The sequence below is a fragment of the Ursus maritimus genome, unplaced genomic scaffold (genome assembly GCF_017311325.1).
Source record: "Ursus maritimus isolate PB19 unplaced genomic scaffold, ASM1731132v1 scaffold_17, whole genome shotgun sequence".
NCBI classification, from domain to species: Eukaryota; Metazoa; Chordata; class Mammalia; order Carnivora; family Ursidae; genus Ursus; species Ursus maritimus.
The window spans coordinates 40,283,071-40,303,452 of NW_024424119.1; the positions used below are offsets into that span (position 1 = coordinate 40,283,071).

At 52.8% G+C, this 20,382-nt stretch overlaps 2 protein-coding genes across 3 annotated transcripts; one reads left to right on the forward strand and one right to left on the reverse strand.

Moving 5' to 3' along the window:
• The first annotated feature begins 1,866 nt into the window (after positions 1 to 1,866).
• BSPRY (B-box and SPRY domain containing) lies at positions 1,867 to 14,946 on the forward strand. 2 transcript variants are annotated; one of them, XM_040631747.1, is made up of 6 exons: positions 1,867 to 2,068; positions 5,399 to 5,497; positions 8,241 to 8,471; positions 9,150 to 9,175; positions 12,795 to 12,919; positions 14,127 to 14,946. In XM_040631747.1, the coding sequence occupies exons 1-6, from the start codon at positions 1,892 to 1,894 to the stop codon at positions 14,651 to 14,653; spliced, it is 1,185 nt and encodes a 394-aa protein (XP_040487681.1). In that variant the 5' UTR covers positions 1,867 to 1,891; the 3' UTR covers positions 14,654 to 14,946. The 2 variants fall into 2 exon arrangements, with proteins under 2 accessions (XP_040487681.1, XP_040487682.1); XM_040631748.1 differs by having other exon boundaries at positions 9,153 to 9,175.
• Positions 14,947 to 16,568: 1,622 nt separating this feature from the next.
• On the reverse strand, positions 16,569 to 20,093 carry HDHD3 (haloacid dehalogenase like hydrolase domain containing 3). The gene is made up of 2 exons (XM_008707985.2): positions 19,840 to 20,093; positions 16,569 to 18,476 (listed from the first exon to the last, which is right to left on the reverse strand). Exon 2 carries the CDS (start codon positions 18,326 to 18,328, stop codon positions 17,573 to 17,575), a length of 756 nt encoding a protein of 251 aa, XP_008706207.1. The 5' UTR covers positions 18,329 to 18,476; positions 19,840 to 20,093; the 3' UTR covers positions 16,569 to 17,572.
• Positions 20,094 to 20,382: the final 289 nt, after the last annotated feature.

A 20,382-nucleotide genomic window follows, 5' to 3' on the forward strand; every position in this document is an offset into this window, starting at 1 on the left:
CCACTTTCCCCAAGGACCTTAACCCCTCCTTCCTCCCCCTGCCCTCCAGTCTCTTTTCCTTCACACAAAATCACTTCTGTTTTCTTTGTTCCTACCAGAAGGTTTGAGAGCCCTCCCCACCCCCAGCCCTTAGAACAAAAAAATTCTAACCACAATCTCTAGTTATGGTGGCCCATTTCCAGCCCCACCCCCAGAAGAGTGTAAATGCCATTATGAAGCCTTCACCCTCCCACCAGAAACGACTTTTGATGACTTTTTGATGCCAGGAACGCTGCACTCCCCTTGCCAAAGAACCTTACACAATTTACATTCTGAAAACCTGCTACAGATTTACAGATCCTCACGCAAACAATAAAACATTTCTTAGCCCCTACTGTATACCATACACCCAAGCTCAGCACTTGCAGACAACATCTTGTTTAATTCTTGAAACAGTCCTCAGAGGTAGACAGTATTCTCACCCCCATTTTAGAGATGAGGAGACTGAGGCCCAGAGGGACTAAATGATCTGACCCAGGTCCCATAGTTTTCAGTGGCAGAGCTCTGGGGCTGTCCTCACCCTCAGGGGCTGAAGCTAAAGGGGCTGACAGAAGGGAATCTTTCTCTTCCCTTTGTGCAGTTGTCACTTAGAGGGACCTCGGGGTACGGGTGCCTCAGCCCCTAAGTACTGCAGGATGTAGGGATGCTTCTCTTTAGGGTTTGGCTTTCACAAGTGTTCAGTCCCGATGAATTTAGAATACCCTCTGACCCCCAAGGCCTGGCCCCTTCTCCCTTTGGCTGAGTTCTCTCCTCAGGCCTCTGCCAAGACCTCCTAAGATGGAGTTTGGGGGCTGGGAAACATGCTCTCCTTGTATGCCCAGGCTGGCTGGACTGGCGCCCCAGTGGAGGGTTTAATCTGGGTTTAGACTGACTTATGAGATCCTAAGAAAAAAAGCCCCAAGGCGGCGCCAGCACATAGCACCAGCGGCTTTTTCTGGGGATGGCTGTTCCATCCATGTGTTTACTTGCATATTCGCTTTTCTTCAATAAACATGCATTAGGTTTTTTCAATACCAGTATTAAAAAAAGTTTCAAATGAGGAAAATTTGGTCGTAAATACTTTGGGGAAATCAGCCTAATACAAATGTTCCTCGTTGGACCTTAATATGCAATGAAAAGCATTATTAACCATATGAGCCACAAATCAAACTTCCTGAATTCCAATCTCATTGCTACCAATTAGTAACTGTGACTCCTTGCAAGTTACTTAACCTCCATAAAAACGGGGACCATTAGTAGTACCTTCCTTGTACCATTAACAGACGCTTAGCAATTGCAGCCGCTGTCTGTGCTCCGGATCCTGTTTAATCATTTAAGGCCAAGTCCGTGGGGGCAGGTACCCACGCTATCCCCACTTTACAGCTGAGGCCACTGAGGGTGCTCTGCCTTTGAACAGATACATGGGATTTGAACCCAGGCAACCTAACGCCAGAACCTATCTTCAAGCTACTTGTCTAGAGCTGCCTCTCCAAAAGGGCTGTTGTAGTATATGAGAAAACGCTTTAAGGCGCTTAGCAGAAGTCTGGCACTTAGTAAGTGCTCAATTAAGTTTCCTACGGTCACATTAATACTTGGTGTTTTATGTTTGTCATAAAATTAACACGCATACAGGGCGACTTAATTCAGCAGAAAATCACAAAGACAGCCGAAGCCGGCGGACCCTGCGCGGAGGTCGCGGCGGGGACCGGGGCGCCAGAGCGAGGGACGCCCACCCTGCGGCGGAGGCAGGCGGGCAGGAAGCTGGGGTGGCGGGCGCGCGGGGCCGCGGGTCGGGGCCCGGGGGCGGGGTCGGGGAGGCCCCGCCCAGCAGTCACCTGCGACAGGTGGAGCGCGCGGCGCCGGGCGCTCGGCCATGTCTGCGGAGAGCGCGGGGCCGGGGTCGGGGCCGCTGTGCCCCGAGCACGGCCAGGCTCTGAGCTGGTTCTGCTGCTCCGAGCGACGGCCCGTGTGCGCCGCCTGCGCGGGGCTGGGCGGCCGCTGCCGGGGGCACCGCATCCGCCGGGCCGAGGAGCGCGCGGAAGAGCTGCGGGTGAGCGGGCGGGGGCCCCGGAAGGCGGGAGGGGGGGTCTCCGGAGGGAGGGGACGCCGGGGTGGCGCGCCGAGAGGGACCGGCCGGGGACCCGGCGGCCGGTCCCGGAGCCCAGGCTTCGCGGTGGCACTGGCTGTGGAACTAGGCGGTTAAGGGTGTGGCCTCTGGAGTCGTGGGGACGTGAGTTCGAATCCCGCCGCCTCCCCACCTCCCTCGGAGTCTCGTAAGTCTCTGAGCTCAGCGCCCTCATCTGTAGTTGGAGGGCAGTAATAGCGCGCGTTTATTGGGGTTGTTGTGCGACAGACAGAAGATAATGGGTGAAATGCTCTTTAGTCTACCACATAGGGGCGGATCCAGCTGCCCCCTCTTCCTCCGTTGCTTTGTTGGCGGGGGGCGGGGGTGTTGAGAGCCGGGCCTGACCTTGGACTATATGCGGCTCCACTGCTCCAGTTGCCCGGGACGAAGTGTGTCCCACGTCCCGCCTGGTGGAAGCTGACCAGAGAGAAAAGCCGGCCTTCCTCCCTCCTCAGCCCCTGGGCTCAAAGCCCCTCCCCTCGTGCACCCTTCAGGCTTCCTGGTAAGGTGATTTCTTTTCCCTTTCGGGCTTGGCCTTGACTGTACTCCAAACTGGTTCCACCTGGGTAAACGGAGGGGGCGGGTTGGATCTCAAGAGGTTCCTGCTGGATCTCTTCGCCTAGAGTTCCTCCCCGCCTCCACTCCGGCTTAGCTCCAAGCAGCTCACCTTCATCACCACGCGCCCCTGGTCCGAAACTGGGGAGTCGAAGTTACCCTGGGCCTTCCTCCCTCCTTCCACCCTAATTGTGGTCCCTGGGGATTTCCTTGCAATTTGATTAAGCCGCTTGATTTCCCCAACCTCACCTGCGTGCTCCGCCCACCTGTGAGGCCTGAGGGCTCTCCCTGGGGACTCAGGCTGCAGGGTAGTAAACACACCTGACTGGCCAGGAGGGATTCACTTACTCAGTGACACCTGAAAGCTCCTGGTTGGCCCCACGTGTCACCACTATCCATCATCAATAGTGTCGATGAAAATGAACTTGGATAATGTGGCGTAATAAACTTGAATAATGGATGGAAACTTTGCGAGCTCCAGAGCACTTCAGTATCCATCATCTCCCTCCATCCAAACCAAACTTTTGAAGTGATAGCCTACCTCCATTTTACAGATGAGGAAACTGAGGCCCAGAACCGGGCGGTAACTCCTCTGAGGTTTCTCATATTCAGGAGCTGGACCAAGGGAGTCATTGACTTGGCCCGAGAAAACCACCTCTTAGCTTCAGTGGAGAGAGGAAGTGGTGCTAATGGGTGTGAGAATTCAATAAAAACCTTAAAAAAAAAAAAAGTTGCCATCAGAGCTGAATCTGAGTGGTGGAAGGGGGTGAAGGCGGGGGCAGGGTGGCAGGCCTGGTGCTTGATTCAGAATGCAGTCTGCCCAGGGCGCCTTCCCTGAACCCTACTGATGCCCTAAGCACGGTCATCTCCTTTGCCTGGAGGGAGGGTGTTTTTTTTTGCGCTTTTCTCCCTCTAATTTTGAGTATATTATGGCATTTCCACACTCCTTCTGCTATCCCTCTAGCCAGCAAAGGAATTTTGCCCCAGGGCAAGATGGTTACCATTCACCAACTCCTCTCTTACCTTCTGGGTTCCTGTCCTGTAGTTGGGCTCGGTTTCCTTAGTCCTCCGGCGTGTGGTGATCACAGCGTCCTCCCAGTCAGCTCAGTTGTTTCACTTAGTATTTGGACCAGTGAAGTGTCAGACGAATTCCCGACTGTGGGGCGGGAAGGATTTGCAGGGGCCTCCTAGAAGAGGAGCCCAGTTGCCTTTTGGCAGATGGCACCCGGGCAAAGCTCTGAGGGGAAGCAGTGGAGAAGCTGTCGGCTAGGAAGGAGTCCAAGTACCTGGAGAAATGGAGTGGAAAAGCAGGGGCCTGGCAAGTCACTTCTCCGTGGGCTTTGGCGTCTTCAATTCTAAAAGTCTCCCCTGCTCTCCAGGGGTCCGCTCACAGCTCTGGCAGATGTGAACCGCGGAACCTCTTGTGGTCCCAGAAGTGGATGTTCATTCAACAAATATTTATCCAGGGCCTCTATGTGTGGGAGACACTTTCCTCTAGGTAGTGGCCCACAGCCGACAAGTCAAAGTCATGGTGCTCGTGTTCCAGCGGTGGGGGAAAGATACAAAACAAGTAAACACACCCGTCATGTAAGGCCGAGGAGTGATACCTGCAAGGGAGAAAAATAAGCAAAGTTAGGGAATGGGGTGTGGGAGTAGTCAGGGAGGGCTTCCGAGGAGGTGACCCTGAATGGAGTGGGGGAGAAGACTTGTATATACGTGGATATACCTGTTTGTATATCCAGAAGACTGCTGGACACAGAGGAAGCAACAGGTGCAAAGACGCTGTTGTCAGGACAAGTTTGGTGTGTTTATGGGACAGAAAGAAGGTCAGTGAGGAGAGTGCTAAGAGGCGACATTGGAGCCACAGGCAGAGTCTCTTCAGACAGGGCCTTGTTGGCTAAAGTGGGAAGCTTGATCTCACTATGAGTGTGCTGGAAAGCCACTGGAGGGTTTTGAGGAGGGACATGACCTGACCTCCTTTCCTGACACAAGGTGGCCGTGGCTAACTGTGGGGGCCAAGCCCAGTTAGGAGGCTCTCATAGCGGCTCCTGTGAGAGATATTGACCATCAGGGGAGAATAGCAAGAGTGGAAGAGACCAGAAGTGGCCAGAGGAGAGAGAGAGAGACTGTGGAGTCAGGGCTGATAGGACTCACTGAGGGATTAGATACATGCAAGTTTGGAGAGTAACCCCGGGGGTTTGGGTTGGGGTAATGAGCTTGATGATTGCTGGTGCTGTTTAAAGGGCTAACTTAGGGAAGGGCAGTTGGAGAAGCCATGTTCTTCCGCTTAGGTGTGGAGAACCAGGGGGCTGGGTCGGAAGGAACACTCAGAGTGTATGCAGGAAAGTGATTATCACGGGGGCCACGGATTTCAGGAGAAGGAGGGAACTGAGGCCACAAGGTGGGTGATAGACACTGAAACGTGGTAAGACTAATGTATTGGTGACTTCAACTAAGCTGAAGAATGGTTGGACTGGAGAATCTAGAGTTAGTAATTTGGAAGGATGGGAGTGGTGGTCAGGGTGTGTGTGCCTTGAAATGAAGATTTTGGAGGTGCCATAGTTTTCAGTAATAATGAGGTCTGGGATGTGACCGTGGGTGCGAGTGGCTGAGGTGGGATAAAAGGGGGGGGGGAATCATTGGAATGGAATGAATGGACCAACGTGGATCACGACGCCATGGGTGTCCTTTGTCTTGCAGAACAAGATCGTGGACCAGTGTGAGAGGCTGCAGTTTCAGAGTGCCAGCATCACCAAGTATGTGGCTGAGGTCCTCCCAGGGAAGAACCAGAGAGCAGTGGTAGGTAGTTCTCCTTCCCCTCCACTCAGGACCTCTCCTAGGAGAAGACTCCAGCCTTAGGAGCATGGGCCATTCTGGGATCCCTTCCCAACCTCCCAGACTCACGGTGCTCCTAGCAAAGCCGGATGCCCAGGAAAGTCGGTTTCCCATCGCTCTGAGCCGTGGTTTTACCGTCTGGGCAGAGAGGACCATTCCCAGTACCACACTGGGGCAAATACTGCTGGAAAATGACTTTCTTGGGATAAAGGATCAGGAAGGGTAGGCTTCCTCCACCATCTACGTATTTCATGGTCAGCCCCTGACTTATAAAATAACCTCCGGACTTTGACGTGGAGTATTCTTTATGACAATCTTATGCAGTAGGGGGCAGTCACATCCCTGTTTCCAGATGGGGAAATGGGTCGCCTAGAGGTTAATTGACTTGCCCAATATCCACAACCTCCTGCCAGGAGGGCAGATTTTATTTATTTATTCGACAGGATAGAGACAGGCAGCGAGAGAGGGAACACAAGCAGGGGGAGTGGGAGAGGAAGAAGCAGGCTCATAGCGGAGGAGCCTGATGTGGGGCTCGATCCCATAACGCCGGGATCACACCCTGAGCCGAAGGCAGACGCTTAACCGCTGTGCCACCCAGGCGCCCCTATTTTTTTCTAGTAATTTCTAACTTAACTTCATTATAGTCTGTATATCAGTTGTTTGAAATTTGTTGAGACTTGCTCTGTGCCGTAAAACACAGTCGCTTTAGGTAAATGTTTCACATTCAAAGCTTCTCTATCCTTACTAATTTTTTATCTGCCATATTCGCTGATATTCCCTTGCCAGCAAGGGGCATTTATAGTTTCATATCATTCTGTGGATTTGTCTGTTTTTCCATAGAATTCTGTCTTTACTGGGCTCTTAAGTTTAGAAGAGTGTAAAATTCTAAAAGAAATCTCAAGCCGCATTCAGGGCAATAGAGTCTCAGCTCTCGATTACACCGGGTTTTCAGTTTCCTTTCTACGTTCGGACTCCAGGGGCTTTCCTTTATGTAGCTGCCAGAGCAGCTCGACTTTTCAAAGGATTCTGTGGGCTATTTTTCCACCATTTCTGTGCTTTGTTTTAGGACAGTGTTTAGTTTATTCTGGTATATCTTTGGAAAGGGAGATTTTTTTTTTTCCTCTGCTACGCTTTTCTGGGAATGAGTCAAGAAATGTGTTGAAATTGATTACAGTCTTCTAGTGATAGAGTATCTGCTGCATCTTGGGACAGGGTCTGTTCTCGGTCCTGATCACAAACATAGTACAAACGTGGCTACAGACACCCACCCGGCTGGGCAAAACAGCAAGGTGCGATAGAGAGAACAGTAGCTAACGTTGTTGAACACTTCTGTGCTGGGCTTTGCTCTGTTTACTTTGTACGTAATAACTCGTTTAATCTTGCACAATAACCTCATGAGGTAGGTAATAGAGAAGATCAATAATGTATTCAACGCCCTGCAGAGAGCAAGTGGGTCAGCTAAGGTTTTACATCCAGGCACCGTCTGTCTCTAAAGCCTAACTTCCTGGGGCGCCTGGGTGGCTTGGTTAGTTAAGCATCTGCCTTTGGCTCAGGTCGTGATCTGGGTCCTGGGACCAAGTCCCCTCATCGGGCTCCCTCCTGAGCAGGGAGCCTGCTTCTCCCTCTCCCTCTGCCCCTTTCCCTGCTCATGCTCTGTCTCTGTCTCTTTCTCAAATAAATAAGTAAAATCTTAAAAAATAAAATAAAATAAATAAAGCCTAACTTCCTAACTAGTGTGTAATGGCTCAGGGAGCACTGAAGTTGGAGTCAGAATTAATTCTTGGGTTCACTTAGGCTATTCAGTCTCTTCCTCTCCCCTGGCAAATTGTGGGTCTCAGTTTCTTCTGTAAAGCAGGGGTCATTACCCCCTTCACTGTACAGAGCAGGTCTGCACAGGCAGGGCACAGAGAAAGCTGCTGGCTGTCCCCAACGTTCCGGCACAAAGGACACTGTTCTACTCTCCCTTGTCTGGCAAGAGTGCAGGTGTTTCCTGCAGCCTTTGGGGAGGATTGATTGTCAGATGGCATTGGGGGAAACGGAATCGTGTTGGACTGAGAGTCAAAAGAACTAGGTTCTAGTCTCAGCTCTTACTGACGTGGCCTGCGAGCGCTATGAAGAGATTTTTGACTTAGTCAGAAGAAACTTTCCCCATAGTCATTCAGTAAATATTTGAGTCAGACCCTGTGCTAATTACTAGGAGACCCACATTAGCTTCACTAGGAGTGGATGGCATGCCCCCTGGCACGAATAAGAATTCTACCATGGAAGCCATTGGAATGGACAGATTTAGGAAAGACATAGTCAGAATATCAGCTGGACTACTGTTGGCACAGATCCTATTGATGGGGATGAATTTGTAGGCTCTTTTACTCTGCAATTCTCTAATTCTCTGACCTTGGTCCCTTGGCCTTGGTATTCTTGACTATGAAATAATTGATTCTAGTTGATCTCTAGACTATGCCCAGCTCTTCCATTCTGTGATCCTGGCTCTACGAGATATGACCTGGATGTCTGAATCTCACATTTCTTTACCCTAAACCATATTTGGGAACTCTTAAGGCCTGGATGGCGTAAGCACTGTTCCTTCCATTACTGTGCCTGTGGCAGACATGGCTAATCAATCCCAGCACTCCCTTCCACTGAGCCCAAATCCCCTTAATCTTGACTGGGGCTTCGCTGGGACCCGATTCCCTGTGTTCCTCATCAGAGCACGGCCAGTGCGGCACGGGAACTGGTCATCCAGAGGCTAGGTGTGGTGAGGAGTCTGTGTGAGAGCGAGGAGCAGCGCTTGCTGGAACAGGTGCATGGCGAAGAGGAGCGGGCCCACCAGAGCATCCTGACGCAGCGAGTCCACTGGACTGAGGCGCTGCAGAAGCTCGACACCATCCGGACCAGCCTGGTGGGCATGCTCACCCACCTGGATGACCTCCAGCTGATTGTAAGTCAGGCAGGGGTGAGGACGCAGCCAGTGCACCAGGCTTGCGGGTGGCAGGGGTCAGGGTGGGCTTCCTGGATGAAGTAACGTGGACGCCGGTGCCTGAAAAGATAAAGGGGAGCGGCAACGTTAAAGGAAGTGAGCTAGAGATCGGGTTCAGAAGCGTGCAGAGGGAGGGAACTGACCGGGGCTCCTTACTCTTACCACCCAGAAACTACTGTGGGTAATATTTTGGTCCGTATTCCTGCAAAGTACTTCATACAGAGATGCAGATACTTGCGGTTTTTAACGGGACGGTCTGATGTCCGTGGACGAGTAAATACGCCCAGCAGAGAATCCGAATGTGGGACAGCCGAGCCGCGTTGGCGTTCAAGTGAGGCGGTCTGCATCGCTGCCCTAGATCGTGCATTCCCCGAGTCCCACGGCTTCCACGGACAGCACATTCCGTCCTGAACCCGGGCCCGGCCGCGGGCCGTGGGAGGCAGTGACCCATTCCGAGTGCGGGTGGGGAGGTGTGCGAAGAAGGACCTAGAGAGCTTTGTTTCGGCTCTTAAAGCAGGAACAGAACGCTTTATTCTAGAGTCCGTCCACGTGGCCCCCTCCATGCCAGCTGAATACATTCGTCCTGACTACCTGCTGAGTTCCTGGTACTAAGCCTGACCCTGTTTTCTTTTCTCACAGCAGAAGGACCAGGAGATTTTTGAAAGGTGAGTGTGGCCCGTCGTTTGCCTGGGCAGCCGTGGAGACCATGGCCTGCGGGCCTGTTGCTAGTCCACCACCTTCAGGCCCTGCTGCTCCCGGCAGAGAGCCCAAGGCCGAGAGCCCAAGACGTGCCATGCTACCCGGACCTGCCCCGCAGCCACGCTCCCCGCACTGGGGTCTTCTGAGCCTAACTGGGAGAACCGCTTGGCGAACCCTGCGGAAGGGTAGCGAAAGAAACACTTAGCAATCAGAGGCTTGCCAAGGGCTTTCTGAAATGTTATCTTGCTGCAAAATAACCAGTCCCCATCCCACCCACCCCCATCTACGGATGAAAATACCGAGGCTCAAAGAGGGATGTGGACTTGCCAAGGCCCCAGCCCACACCTGACACCTGCCCTACCACTGCTTCTCTGCCTCAGTCCCCCTTGCTCTGGGAAAGACTCTTGGAAACCTAAGTCTGCATTACCACCCCCCAAAATTTGCATTTTAATAAAATGAAGGAATAATAAAAGTGCTTCACCAGGCTCTCCCTGTCTCCTGAGAGGCTGAGAGCCAAGAGCCTGAGCAGTGGCCAAGAGCATGTAATTGGCCAGGCAAAGAAATTAAATTCTGGAGAAATAAACATCTTCTGTGAGAGATTTCGGAGCTGTATCTGGGGAGCACAGTCCATTCTTCTTGGCTATTTTTATATTTAAATTTCAACAGTAATACATGTGCATGAGAGAAAGAGAGAAAATGCCACCAATATAAAACCATTGAAAATTTAAAATGTCTCTGGGCGCCTGGCTGGCTCATTTGGTAGACCGAGTGACTCTTGATCTTAGGGTTGTGAGTTTGAACCCCACTTTGGGCATAGAGACTACTTAAAAAAAAATTTTTTTTTTTTTTTAATGTCTCCACCACCCCTTCCCAATCCTATTCCCTGGAGGTGATCAGCTTTAAAAGTCAGATATGTATCTTATGGACTTTCCTATGTCAATAGAGTCCTAGGAGAGTATGTCTGGGCTTGCTTACCTCTAAAAAAATATTTTTTTAAAAACACAGTTGGGATTGTCTTAACACTTGCTGTTCTATAACTTGGCAGGCTCTCTGGGAATCTCTCTGACTCAGGATGTATAGATTTGCCTCACTCTTTGGAGAGTCTGTGAGGGCTCCCCCAGTATGGACGCCTCGAACTTGATTTTATAGTCTCCTGTAAATGCTTGGCTTGTTCCTCCTTTTCCCTCTTCTAATCTTTCCACACTTCCGCTAGTCTTCTCTTTCTCCTTTACCTTCACCTTCCTCTAAAGCCATCCTGTCTTCAACTTCGAGCTGTTCTGATTTTTGAAAAAAATTTGATCTTTAATTTTTTTTTTCTTATTTTAAAATATTTCATATGCAGAGAAAAGTTGCAAAAAGAGTATAAGGAGCTTCACCTAGAAATCCTGATTGTTAGTATTTTGCCATATCTGCTCTCTCTCTCGGTCTGTTTGTCTCTTCCTCTCTATTTAACAAGTGAATATATGGCACTTATTTTATTTGAGAGTAAGTTGCAGAAAGCAAGACCTTTTATGCCTAAATACTTCAGCATCTTTCTCTCAAGAACAAAGACAATCTCTTATACAACTACAGTGTCGCTATTAAGCTCAGGAAATTTAGTGTTGATATAATACTATTATCTAAAATATAGTCCATATTCAAATGCTGCCAGTTGTGCCCACAAAGTTCTTAATGGTGTTTGGTGTGTTTTTTGTGTTGTGGGTTTTGTTTCCTGATCCATCTGGAATTCCTGATTTAATTTGGAATTTATTCCTTAGCCTTTTAAAACAACAATAACAACAAAATACTTTTTTTTTTTTGAGAATTTATTTATTTGTCAGAGAGAGAGAGAGAGAGCACAAGTAGGGGAGCAGCGGGCAGAGGGAGCAGCAGGCTCCCCGCTGAGCAGGGAGCCCGATGTGGGACTCGATCCCAGGACCCTGGGATCATGACCTGAGTGGAAGACTGCCGCCTATCCAACTGAGCCCAGGCGTCCCCGTGAGTTTTCCCTTCTGAACCATGAGGTGCTGGACCAGCTGGTTGTCTGGACTGTAGTGTCTGCAATTGGCCTGGGTTGGCCCAGCGCTGCTGACATGGGTTCCTCTTTCCTCCCTGCCTGATGGCTGGGGCTCCTCCAGCCCCAGCTTCAGTGCTTTGGGAAGATAGCAACAGACCCTCTCTTGTCCTGACCACAAAGAGCCTTTGTTACCAGAGCCTGCTCTCAGCTTTTCTAGGGCTCTGGTCACCTTGCTCTTCCCAAGCCAGGACAATCAATGACAGTCTTGCAAAGAGCTTGCATCCATGAGATGTGCCCCACCCTCTCTCCCTGCTCCTTCATTATGGGCAGAACCAGGAGGTTTGGGGATGAGAGTGTGCTCTCAGAACTGCTACCTGATCTCAGCCATCTCAGGGTAGAGGGGCTGGGAAAGCGCTTTCTCAGAACCAACAGTTCAGAGGTCTGCAAAGCTCCCTCATGAACGCTTACTTTGCCCTACACCCCTTTGATTCTTTTCATTTTAGACCAAGAGGAGATTATGTTGAACAGTGCCTGGACTCCAGACTGGATTTGTTCGATTTTTGCATGGAGGCAGGACTTGAACCCAGCTCCCCTTTTTAGCTGAGTGCTTTCTCTGAATCTCTGTTCTTTCCTGTCAGATGGGATAACAGCTATCTTCCAGGTTATAGCAAAGATTACATAAGATTCTATAGAAGAAACTGGATACTTTAATAAATGGTAATTCTCCCCTCCGAGGCATCTTCTGTTCCCATATTCCCTGCAGCCGCACCCAGTAACCCGTGAGCTAAGGAGAGGTAGCTAGTGGGAGCAAAGCGCTAGGACTAATTTATGGTTGGGGTGATAACTGATAGTCCTTTCTTGTCTTGTGGGATCCCTCAAGGGTATTTGCATTTCTTTTCTTTTCTTTTCTTTTTTTTTTTTTTACAGATTTTATTTATTTGTCAGAGAGAGAGAGAGCACAAGCAGGGGGAGAGGCGGGCAGAGGGAGAAGCAGACTCCCTGCCGAGAGGAGAGCCCAATGCGGGGCTCCATCCCAGGACCCTGGGATCATGACCTGAGCCGAAGGCAGATGCTTAACCAACTGAGCCACCCAGGCATCCCGGGTACTTGCATTTTAAGAGCAGAAGAGTGGCTGTACCTTCTTACTGAACCAATAGGCTTTGCTGCAGTAGGTTTTGGAAGAAGGCGAGATTTTCTCCACACAGGATGGGGGAGTGGAAAGACTGGCGCATAAGAGGCTTAGGTCCTGTCCCTGCTCTGCTGTTAACTTAGAGACCCCGCAGGTTGTTTCTCCTACAGAGCAGACCAACTCCATGTTCTAATACTGGCACCAAGTATTTACCTCTCTGAAAACTGTCTGCCTTGCTGGAATTAAGTCCCCTGGGGGGCACAAGGGGAAAGTCCAGCTCTCTATTTGGCTCAGACCTCCTTTTAGGGGGCTCCTGTGTGGGGCCTGGCTGCCAATCTTGGTGTCACCCTCATGGGAAGAGGATTTTACTTCTGTCCCTTTCCCATCACCCTATATGGATTCAGATCCATTTCCAGAACCTTCCTGAATCCTGTTTTTCTTTTTTTCTCCCTTCCACAAGGACCGAGGAAGCAGAGGGCATTTTGGATCCCCAGGAGTCGGACAAGTTAAACTTTAATGAGAAGTGCATTCGGAGCCCACTACTTACCCAACTCTGGGTGACAGCGGTTCTCGGGTCCCTCTCAGGTTAGGAGCTGTTAGAGCCCAGCACCAGTGGGAACAACTGGGCGGCTGGCTGACTGGCTGGGGGGTGCTGCCGGGTCACACTGGGGAATAGAACATCTGGCACCGTGGCTAAAACAAACAGTGATGCCAGATGCAGGCTTGTCAGTGAAGCCAAGGTTCTGGACAGGCCCGGGGTGGCTGGCCAGGTCCTTCCCGTTTCCAGACCAATCTGCTCTGTTGGCTCTGAGAAAAATCTTGTTTCGGTAAGTCACAGCTCTGTCCTGCCCGAGTGGGACAGCTTAGTAGTATTTCCTGGAAACCGAGTTTCTCCTTGAGATACAAGTGCTGGCCAACTGGAGAGCATCTGGAGCGAGAATTGAGCTGCCTGGTTTCGCCTCACTTACTTACCAAACAGTGACTCAGACAGACTGTGGCCTGGCCTCATGCGGTGAATGTGACACGGTCTTCTCTCTGCAGGAAGTCCCACTTAGTGCAGTTCTCCAAGCAGAACCCCCCAAGCTAGGTGGGAGCTTCTGCTCCTGGTTGTAGTGTTTGCACAATTCAGAGAGGTTAGGGTAATGGACTGAATTTTTCCTCAATTTTAACCCTCCTCCCTTGCGTGTTAGCCTTAATTTTTAAATACAAGCTCTAGCTTGTCTGCTCTGGATTCTGTTATCAGAGAGTGCCTGATTTGCCAGCAGTCCCATTTAGTGAGCTGGTGGAAAATATGGATCTGATGCTTCCTAGCTCCCGGGCCCATGCCCGTAGGACAGATATGATCTGGAGGCCGCAGATAGGCCCCAACTGGAATGTGCTCTGATCGGTGCTGGATGCTAGACCTGGGAACAAAATGCTGGGTCTTCATTTTGCCCTGCCACCAACTAGGTGTGTGACTTTGGGCAACTTGCTTCTCCTCTCTGGGCCTTCCTCCTAGTTTACAGGTGAGGGTCTTGGACGAATAATCACTCTTGTTACCATGGCCCCCACTTCCTGAGCACGACTAATGCAGGCACTTTAGATGCACCATCCCGTTCGGTCCTCACGTCCGCCCTGTGATAAGTCCGATTGAGCCCCACTTTACAGATGAGGGTACTGGGGCTCAGAGAGAGTAAATGGTTCGTGTGAGGTAACACTGCTGGTGAGTGGCGAGGAAGCCCCTTGCTGCCGGACAGGACCAGGTTAGGGCTGACGGTGGGCCTTGGGCAACTCTGAGAATTCTTCCTGGCAGGCACGGAGGACGTGCGTATCGACGAGAGGACCGTCAGCCCCTTCCTGCAACTGTCAGATGATCGAGGGACCCTGACCTTCAGTGCCAAGAAGTCCAAGGCCTGTGCAGATGCCCCCGAGCGCTTTGACCACTGGCCCAATGCCCTCGCGGCCACCCCCTTCCAGGCGGGGCTGCACACCTGGATGGTGAATGTCCAGAACAGTTGTGCCTACAAGGTGGGTGTGGCCCTGGGCCAGCTGCCCCGCAAGGGCTCGGGCAATGACTCTCGCCTGGGCCACAACACCTTCTCCTGGGTCTTCTCCCGCTACGACCAGGAGTTCTGTTTCTCCCACGCCGGGCAGCACGAGCCCCTGCGGCTGCTGCGCTGCCCCACGCAGCTGGGTGTGCTTCTAGACTTGCAGGCGCACGAACTGCTCTTCTACGAGCCGGCCTCGGGCACGGTGCTCCACACACACCACGCGCCCTTTTCAGGGCCCCTCTTCCCAGTCTTCGCGGTGGCCGACCAGACCATTTCCATCATCCGCTGACCCGTGGCCACCGGGCGTCCTGGTCTACTCCCCACCATGCCTCCAGGCCGCGTTCCTACCCAGTGTCTTTTCCCCCCGATGTTGCCTCTGCCCGATGGGCAGCTTTGGGAGGGGTAGGGATCCGTTTCTGGTCTGGGTTCAGCTGTGACATGCTGGGTGTCTGTGGGGAGCTTAGTCTCCCAAACCCACTGGGCATCTGCCCCTCTGAGGCCGTCTTGTCCACCACGTCACGTCTGGCAACCAGCGCTGTGCCTGGTGCCTACAGATTATGCAATAAATATTTGGCAAGCGAACGGACGGATGGAAAGGAGCCTGTGTGTGTGTGGTAGACTCTTCTGGAGAAGCACTGCCTTCCAGCCCTCTGCCCCCTCCCCCGGCTTCAAGCAGGTCGAAGTGGCTCTGGCAGAAAAGCCTGGAAGCTTTCATCTCCTCAGTTCCATGCTTCTCAGTCCTTTTCCTGACATGGCACAGAGAGAACATCTCTTTCTAGCACACAAGAACCACCTGAAAGGGATTCAGAACTCCTGCGAGGCTGCTCTTGGCCAGAGGACTCTGCGCTGGGTGCGGGATGCTGTGTCCCCCCAGCAGGTCCAGCCTGGCGGCTCAGAAGACAGAAGAACGTGTCTGGAGGTAACCTGACTGCAACGCCCCCATTGGCAGCTCTGCCTCGAGCTTGACAGTGGAGCTCAGCTGTGCCCACACCCGTGGTCACAGGGACAAACTGCCCCCGCCCCCGGCCTGCAGCTCGTGCCCCCCTCTCCTGACATAATGTGGAGACCTGGAGTGAGGGCTTCCAACCCCAGAGAGCTGAGGGAGTATGAGGGCCAGACTTAGGGAACATGTATGTTATTAAAGGTTTTAAAAGATTGGAAAGTTTCTTCCATGTTCTTTGTGGGAAATTGGGCAAATCCCCCAAATGCCAGCTCACATTTAAGAGGTGTGCTTGCTGGGAAAGAGAGATCTTCCTCACCCTCCTCCGCATTTCCAGCTCAGCATACACAGCCGAACGAGCACCGAGACAGTTCTGGGCCCTGCATTGCTGGAACCAGGGGCAAATCCCTTCCTGTTCTCTGAGGTCACAGTAGAACAGTGGTCCTCACATTTCTCTTTTATTTAGGAACACAGTTCAAAGCCAATCTTACCTACAACTTCAGGCCCCTGGGCTCAAAGATGGGGGCCAGAGCCCTCCCCACTCTTAAGTTTGCTCAGTAATTTACTCCAAACACTGGGTAGATCAAATCCAGTCCACAGATCGAATGGCAACTTTTTTGGTTGAGATGACTTCTGAGGCCCTTGCAGCTCTGAGAACACAGCTCACAACCCACATTATCACGGCCTGATACCTGGGAATTAATGTCCGAGGCAGACAGACCTGGAAGAAGTCTGGCCATCTGAGAAGGGCCTCTCTCCCCTCACAGGGACACAGTCTCTGCCCAGAATCCTGGGCCAAAGCCCACCTTTTCTACTCTGCACCTGAAGCTCCCCCCCAACAATGCTCCCCAAACTGCCAATCTAACTCCCCACGGTAGCCCTCAGTCCACAGTTCATGGGCCTCCTGACAGGAATGCGTGTCTTATTCTCTCTGCCCACCTAAATGTCACCGCAGTTCGGGGCCACTCTGGAACCCTCCCTGGCGGTTGGCACCGGAACAAAACACCATGTTATGTGCCTGGCAGTAGGCAAGGAATAGAAGAGTCTGGTAAATACCAAGCAGGTGTGAGAGGATAGGAGTGTGAAGAGGGGAGAGGCAGGAAGAGACATGGAATTTATTTTTTTTAAGATTTTTGTTTATTTATTTGACAGAGATAGAGACAGCCAGCGAGAGAGGGAACACAAGCAGGGGGAGTGGGAGAGGAAGAAGCAGGCTCATAGCGGAGGAGCCTGATGTGGGGCTTGATCCCACAACGCCGGGATCACGCCCTGAGCCGAAGGCAGACGCCCAACCGCTGTGCCACCCAGGCGCCCTGAGATATGGAATTTTTAAAACTCAGCCTACTTCTTCAGTCTCGTCATTCCCCCCATGTGTCCTACATTCCTGCCACCTCAAGCTCCGGTCCCTATTCCCTGTGCTCTCCTACCTCCGTGCTAACACCTATGACTGGGGTGCCCTTCAAAACTGACCTGTAGAACACCTTCCCTGTTCTCCCGGGATCTCCACTGCACTGTCTTAAGGGACACAGCCCTCTCCTGGCAACTTAGTGGTCAAGCCAAGGGCTTCGGACTCAGGCAGTCCCAAACTGGAACCCTGGCTCTCTCACATACTAGCTGTGACCTCTGGCAGCCTCCTTCTGAATCTCTCATTTGTAAAGTGCCGGTCCCACTACCTCTGTCCGTCACGTAGCTCTGAGGGTTATATATGCACATAAAGGACCGACACCTGGCAAGCATGAGTGAGCATCTTCTTGTGACGTAATTATGGCGCTCGTCTGAAATCCTGTTCACACTATATAGTCGTAGAGGACATGTCCTCACAGCACAGCTTAGCACCCCCATTTCCAAACTAAGGTCCTCTGATCTCCTGCTACCCACAGGGAGTTGTAAAGGCTTCAGGGCCCGACTGAGGGGCTCTACAACCTGTCTCAACCCTAGCAGTTTCTTGCTTTTGCTGCTTGGCATCCTGGGGTTCCAGTCAGCTCTCCCACGACAAAAGCGCCCTCCTGCTAAAACAAAGTTCGACCGCGCCTGATTTTGAAGCTACCTGGGCCCCAGTGACTCTTGTAGGTGGGGGGTGGGAGGGCTGGGAGGGACACAGGTGTGGCAAATAAACCACCGCGGAGGCGTGGAGCGGGGATCAAACCCCGCATTCTCGGCTTTATAGTCAGATCCCATTTGGACGCCGCCGGGAGAGGGGCAGAGGCCAGTTCTCAGGAAGGAAGCAGCTATCTCCAGAGTTTGCTGGAGCCACTTCCCCCATCAGACTCAAAGTCCCAGAGGTGAGCCCTCCAGGCGGTCAAGGGCAGGCAGGAGATGGGACAGTGAGGGGAGGAGGCATTCTTGGGGTACAGAACCCTCGACTGCAGGGTCCAAAGGCTCTGGGCCAAGCACCAGGAAGCTGCGCATACCTACAGCCCGTGCCCCCTTGTAATCACAGTGGTAACTGTCCCCAACGTGGGCCGCTACTGCCGGGTCCACTTGAGCAAGCCGCAAGGCCTCGTGGAAAATACGGGGGTCAGGCTTGGGCCAGCCGGCAGCCTCGGAGGTCAGCACAAAGTCAAAGTGTTCCCGCAGGCCCAGCCCCCTCAGGATAGCCTCCAGTCGCCGGTCGAAGTTGGAGACCACGGCCAGCCTCAGACCCCGTTTTCGGCACCCTCTCAGGGTGGCCTCGGCCCCCTCCAACACCTGCCAGCTGCAGGGCTTACAGAAGTCCTCATACAGTTGGTCAGCGATGGGGGCCACAGCCTGGGCATCTCGAACCCCCGCTAGGCGGAAGGTCTGCAAGACCACATCCAGCCACCACTGGCGGGAGGTGAGGCCCTGGCTCAGGCCGTAGTTGGGGAAGCTGTGGCTCTGAGTCCTGTAGGCCTGCCTGAAGGCGTGTCCCAGACGGGCGGCCTCCACCTCTAGCCCGTGGGCCCGGGCCTTGGTGGCATATTCCTCTCCCACGGGGTGGCGGAGCCTGAGCAGTGTGTCCTTCACGTCCCACGTCAGCAGTCGTATCTGCAGCCGATGCGCCATGGGCCTGTCGGAGGGGGGCAAGTCCACCCCAGGTCTGCCAGGGCCTAAAGAGAAACTGAGCCAGACAATACCCCCTCCACAACCTAAAGGTCTTCTCTTTCCAGGCCTTGTGGGTCAGAGTTGTGGCACTTCCTCACAGCAGAAGATCCTGGAATGAGACAGCAGTGAGGTGGCAATTCAAGCCTTACAGACTGGGTTCAAATTCTGACACTTCCCACTAACTGTGTGACCCAAGGAGTGTCACTCTCTGCATCTCTGTCTCCTAAGTGAAGAGCACAACATGCCAACCTCACAAGATTGCTGCAGTAAATGAGATCATCCATTCATTCCACCAATTTCTGGCACGTACTATGTGCTAGATGCTAGGGAACAGGATAGATTTCCAGCCCTCCTGGCATTTACAGGCATTAAAGAACAGCAGACACAGATATGAGACAAAGAACTATACAAACACTGAAGTATAACAAGGTCAGCATGTGCCATAAGGATATAAACCCAGGGATACCATCTCATTTGTGTTGAACTTCCTAAGTGAGTCAAGCTTCGATGGAGATCTGAACGGCGATGCAGGAAATGGCGGTGGTTAAGTGTTCCTGGCACTGGAAACAGCAAGTGCAAAGGCCCTGAGGTAGGTCAATGTCACGTCTGCCGCTTTGGGTAGACAGGGCCGCTGTGGCAGGGCCTTGTAGATCAAGGTAAGGAAACAATTATGCTTACTATTATACTATTGTTAATAATGCCAAAGACCTTGCAGACCATGTGACAGACCCCTTGTTTATCAGGGAAGACTGAGCCAGAGAGGGGCAGACACTTGCCTAAGGTGAATCAGTGGCACAGCCAGCACCAGAACCCAAACTTCCAGACTCTGGCCAGTGCTCCCTTCCACTGCATCATGCTTATACAAATTTGGATTTGAAAACAATCTGATTTGGGCGAATCAGCACAGCACAGGGCCAAAGGTAGACAGAGCAGCCTGGTCCTGTCTCTAAGCCTCTCTGAGCCCCAGCTTCATCTTTACTGGAGGTAAAAAGGTCTGCCTAGGTGGAGAGCCAATGAAAGCATTACTGAGTCAATGCACAAGAAACAAGTCCTCAGCCTGTTGCCCAGAGGCTGGGTGCAGCTTCTTGCCCCACACAGTTGATTCTAGGCAATCTCAGGCTCTCTAGCTGAAACCCGAGGGTCGAGAGTTCAGAGTACAGCCAAGCTGTCCTTGAGGAAGGGAAGTGGCTGGTGAAGCTGGGGACAAAGCCATAGGGGAAGTCTGTCAAGGAAATGAATTTAAGTCCATCTGGAAATTAGGGAGAGCCATCCAAAGGCCCTGTCACTTTACTGATGGGTAGATGGAGGCCCAGCGAGGGGCGGGAACTCGCCCAAAGCCACGCAGGGAGTCACTAGCAGCTAAAACTAGAACAAAGAGCTCTGGCTCCCGACCCACAGCCTTTTCCGTTTCTGGAAGCCGGGGCTGAAGCCTCTGGGCTTGCAAGCCCGAATTTCTCGGCGTTCCTCCTCACCTCCAGGGCTTGACGGCAGCAAAGTCCAGGTAGCCCGCTGTTAGAGCTAAATCTCTACAGCTGCCGTTTGCAGCGTGACCTCCGGCGTGACGTGGCTGCGGCCGGCCTCCCTCTGGCCCCTTCCCGGCTCCGGCGCGCTCCGACCGCTCGGCGCCGACCCCGGACCCCCAATCCCCAACCTCCCGGACTCAGGACCCAGCTGACCCGCAGGCAAAACCCGCGGGAAGGAAGCCGCAGCCCCAGGCAGGCTCTGGAATGCCGCGCAGGCGCTCGGCCACGCCCACGAGGCCGGAGGCCCGCCCCTCCTGGCCCCGCCCCTCCTAGCCCCGTCCCTGGCCCTCCGCCTTCCCGGTGCCTCCTCCCGCGGTTCTCCCCGCCTCTCCCCCGCCACAGTCCTCTCCGCTCCCTCACCGCCTCCCCTCCCCCGGCGCCCTCGGTCACCCGCCTTCCTGGTCCTTTCCGTCCCCCTCTCTGCCCGAGCGTGAGACCCCACACCCTCTCACTGCCCGTCCCGCTCCCCCCGCCCCGCACCCCGTATCTCTG

Bases quoted from the DNA above. Each gene is read 5' to 3' on its own strand.
- BSPRY (XM_040631747.1), top strand. From the start codon at position 1,892: ATGTCTGCGGAGAGCGCGGGGCCGGGGTCGGGGCCGCTGTGCCCCGAG. The intron at 8,472-9,149 runs GTAAGTCAGGCA...CTTTTCTCACAG, and splicing joins TGGATGACCTCCAGCTGATT to CAGAAGGACCAGGAGATTTT. The intron at 12,920-14,126 runs GTTAGGAGCTGT...TCTTCCTGGCAG, and splicing joins GGTTCTCGGGTCCCTCTCAG to GCACGGAGGACGTGCGTATC.
- HDHD3 (XM_008707985.2), bottom strand. From the start codon at position 18,328: ATGGCGCATCGGCTGCAGATACGACTGCTGACGTGGGACGTGAAGGAC.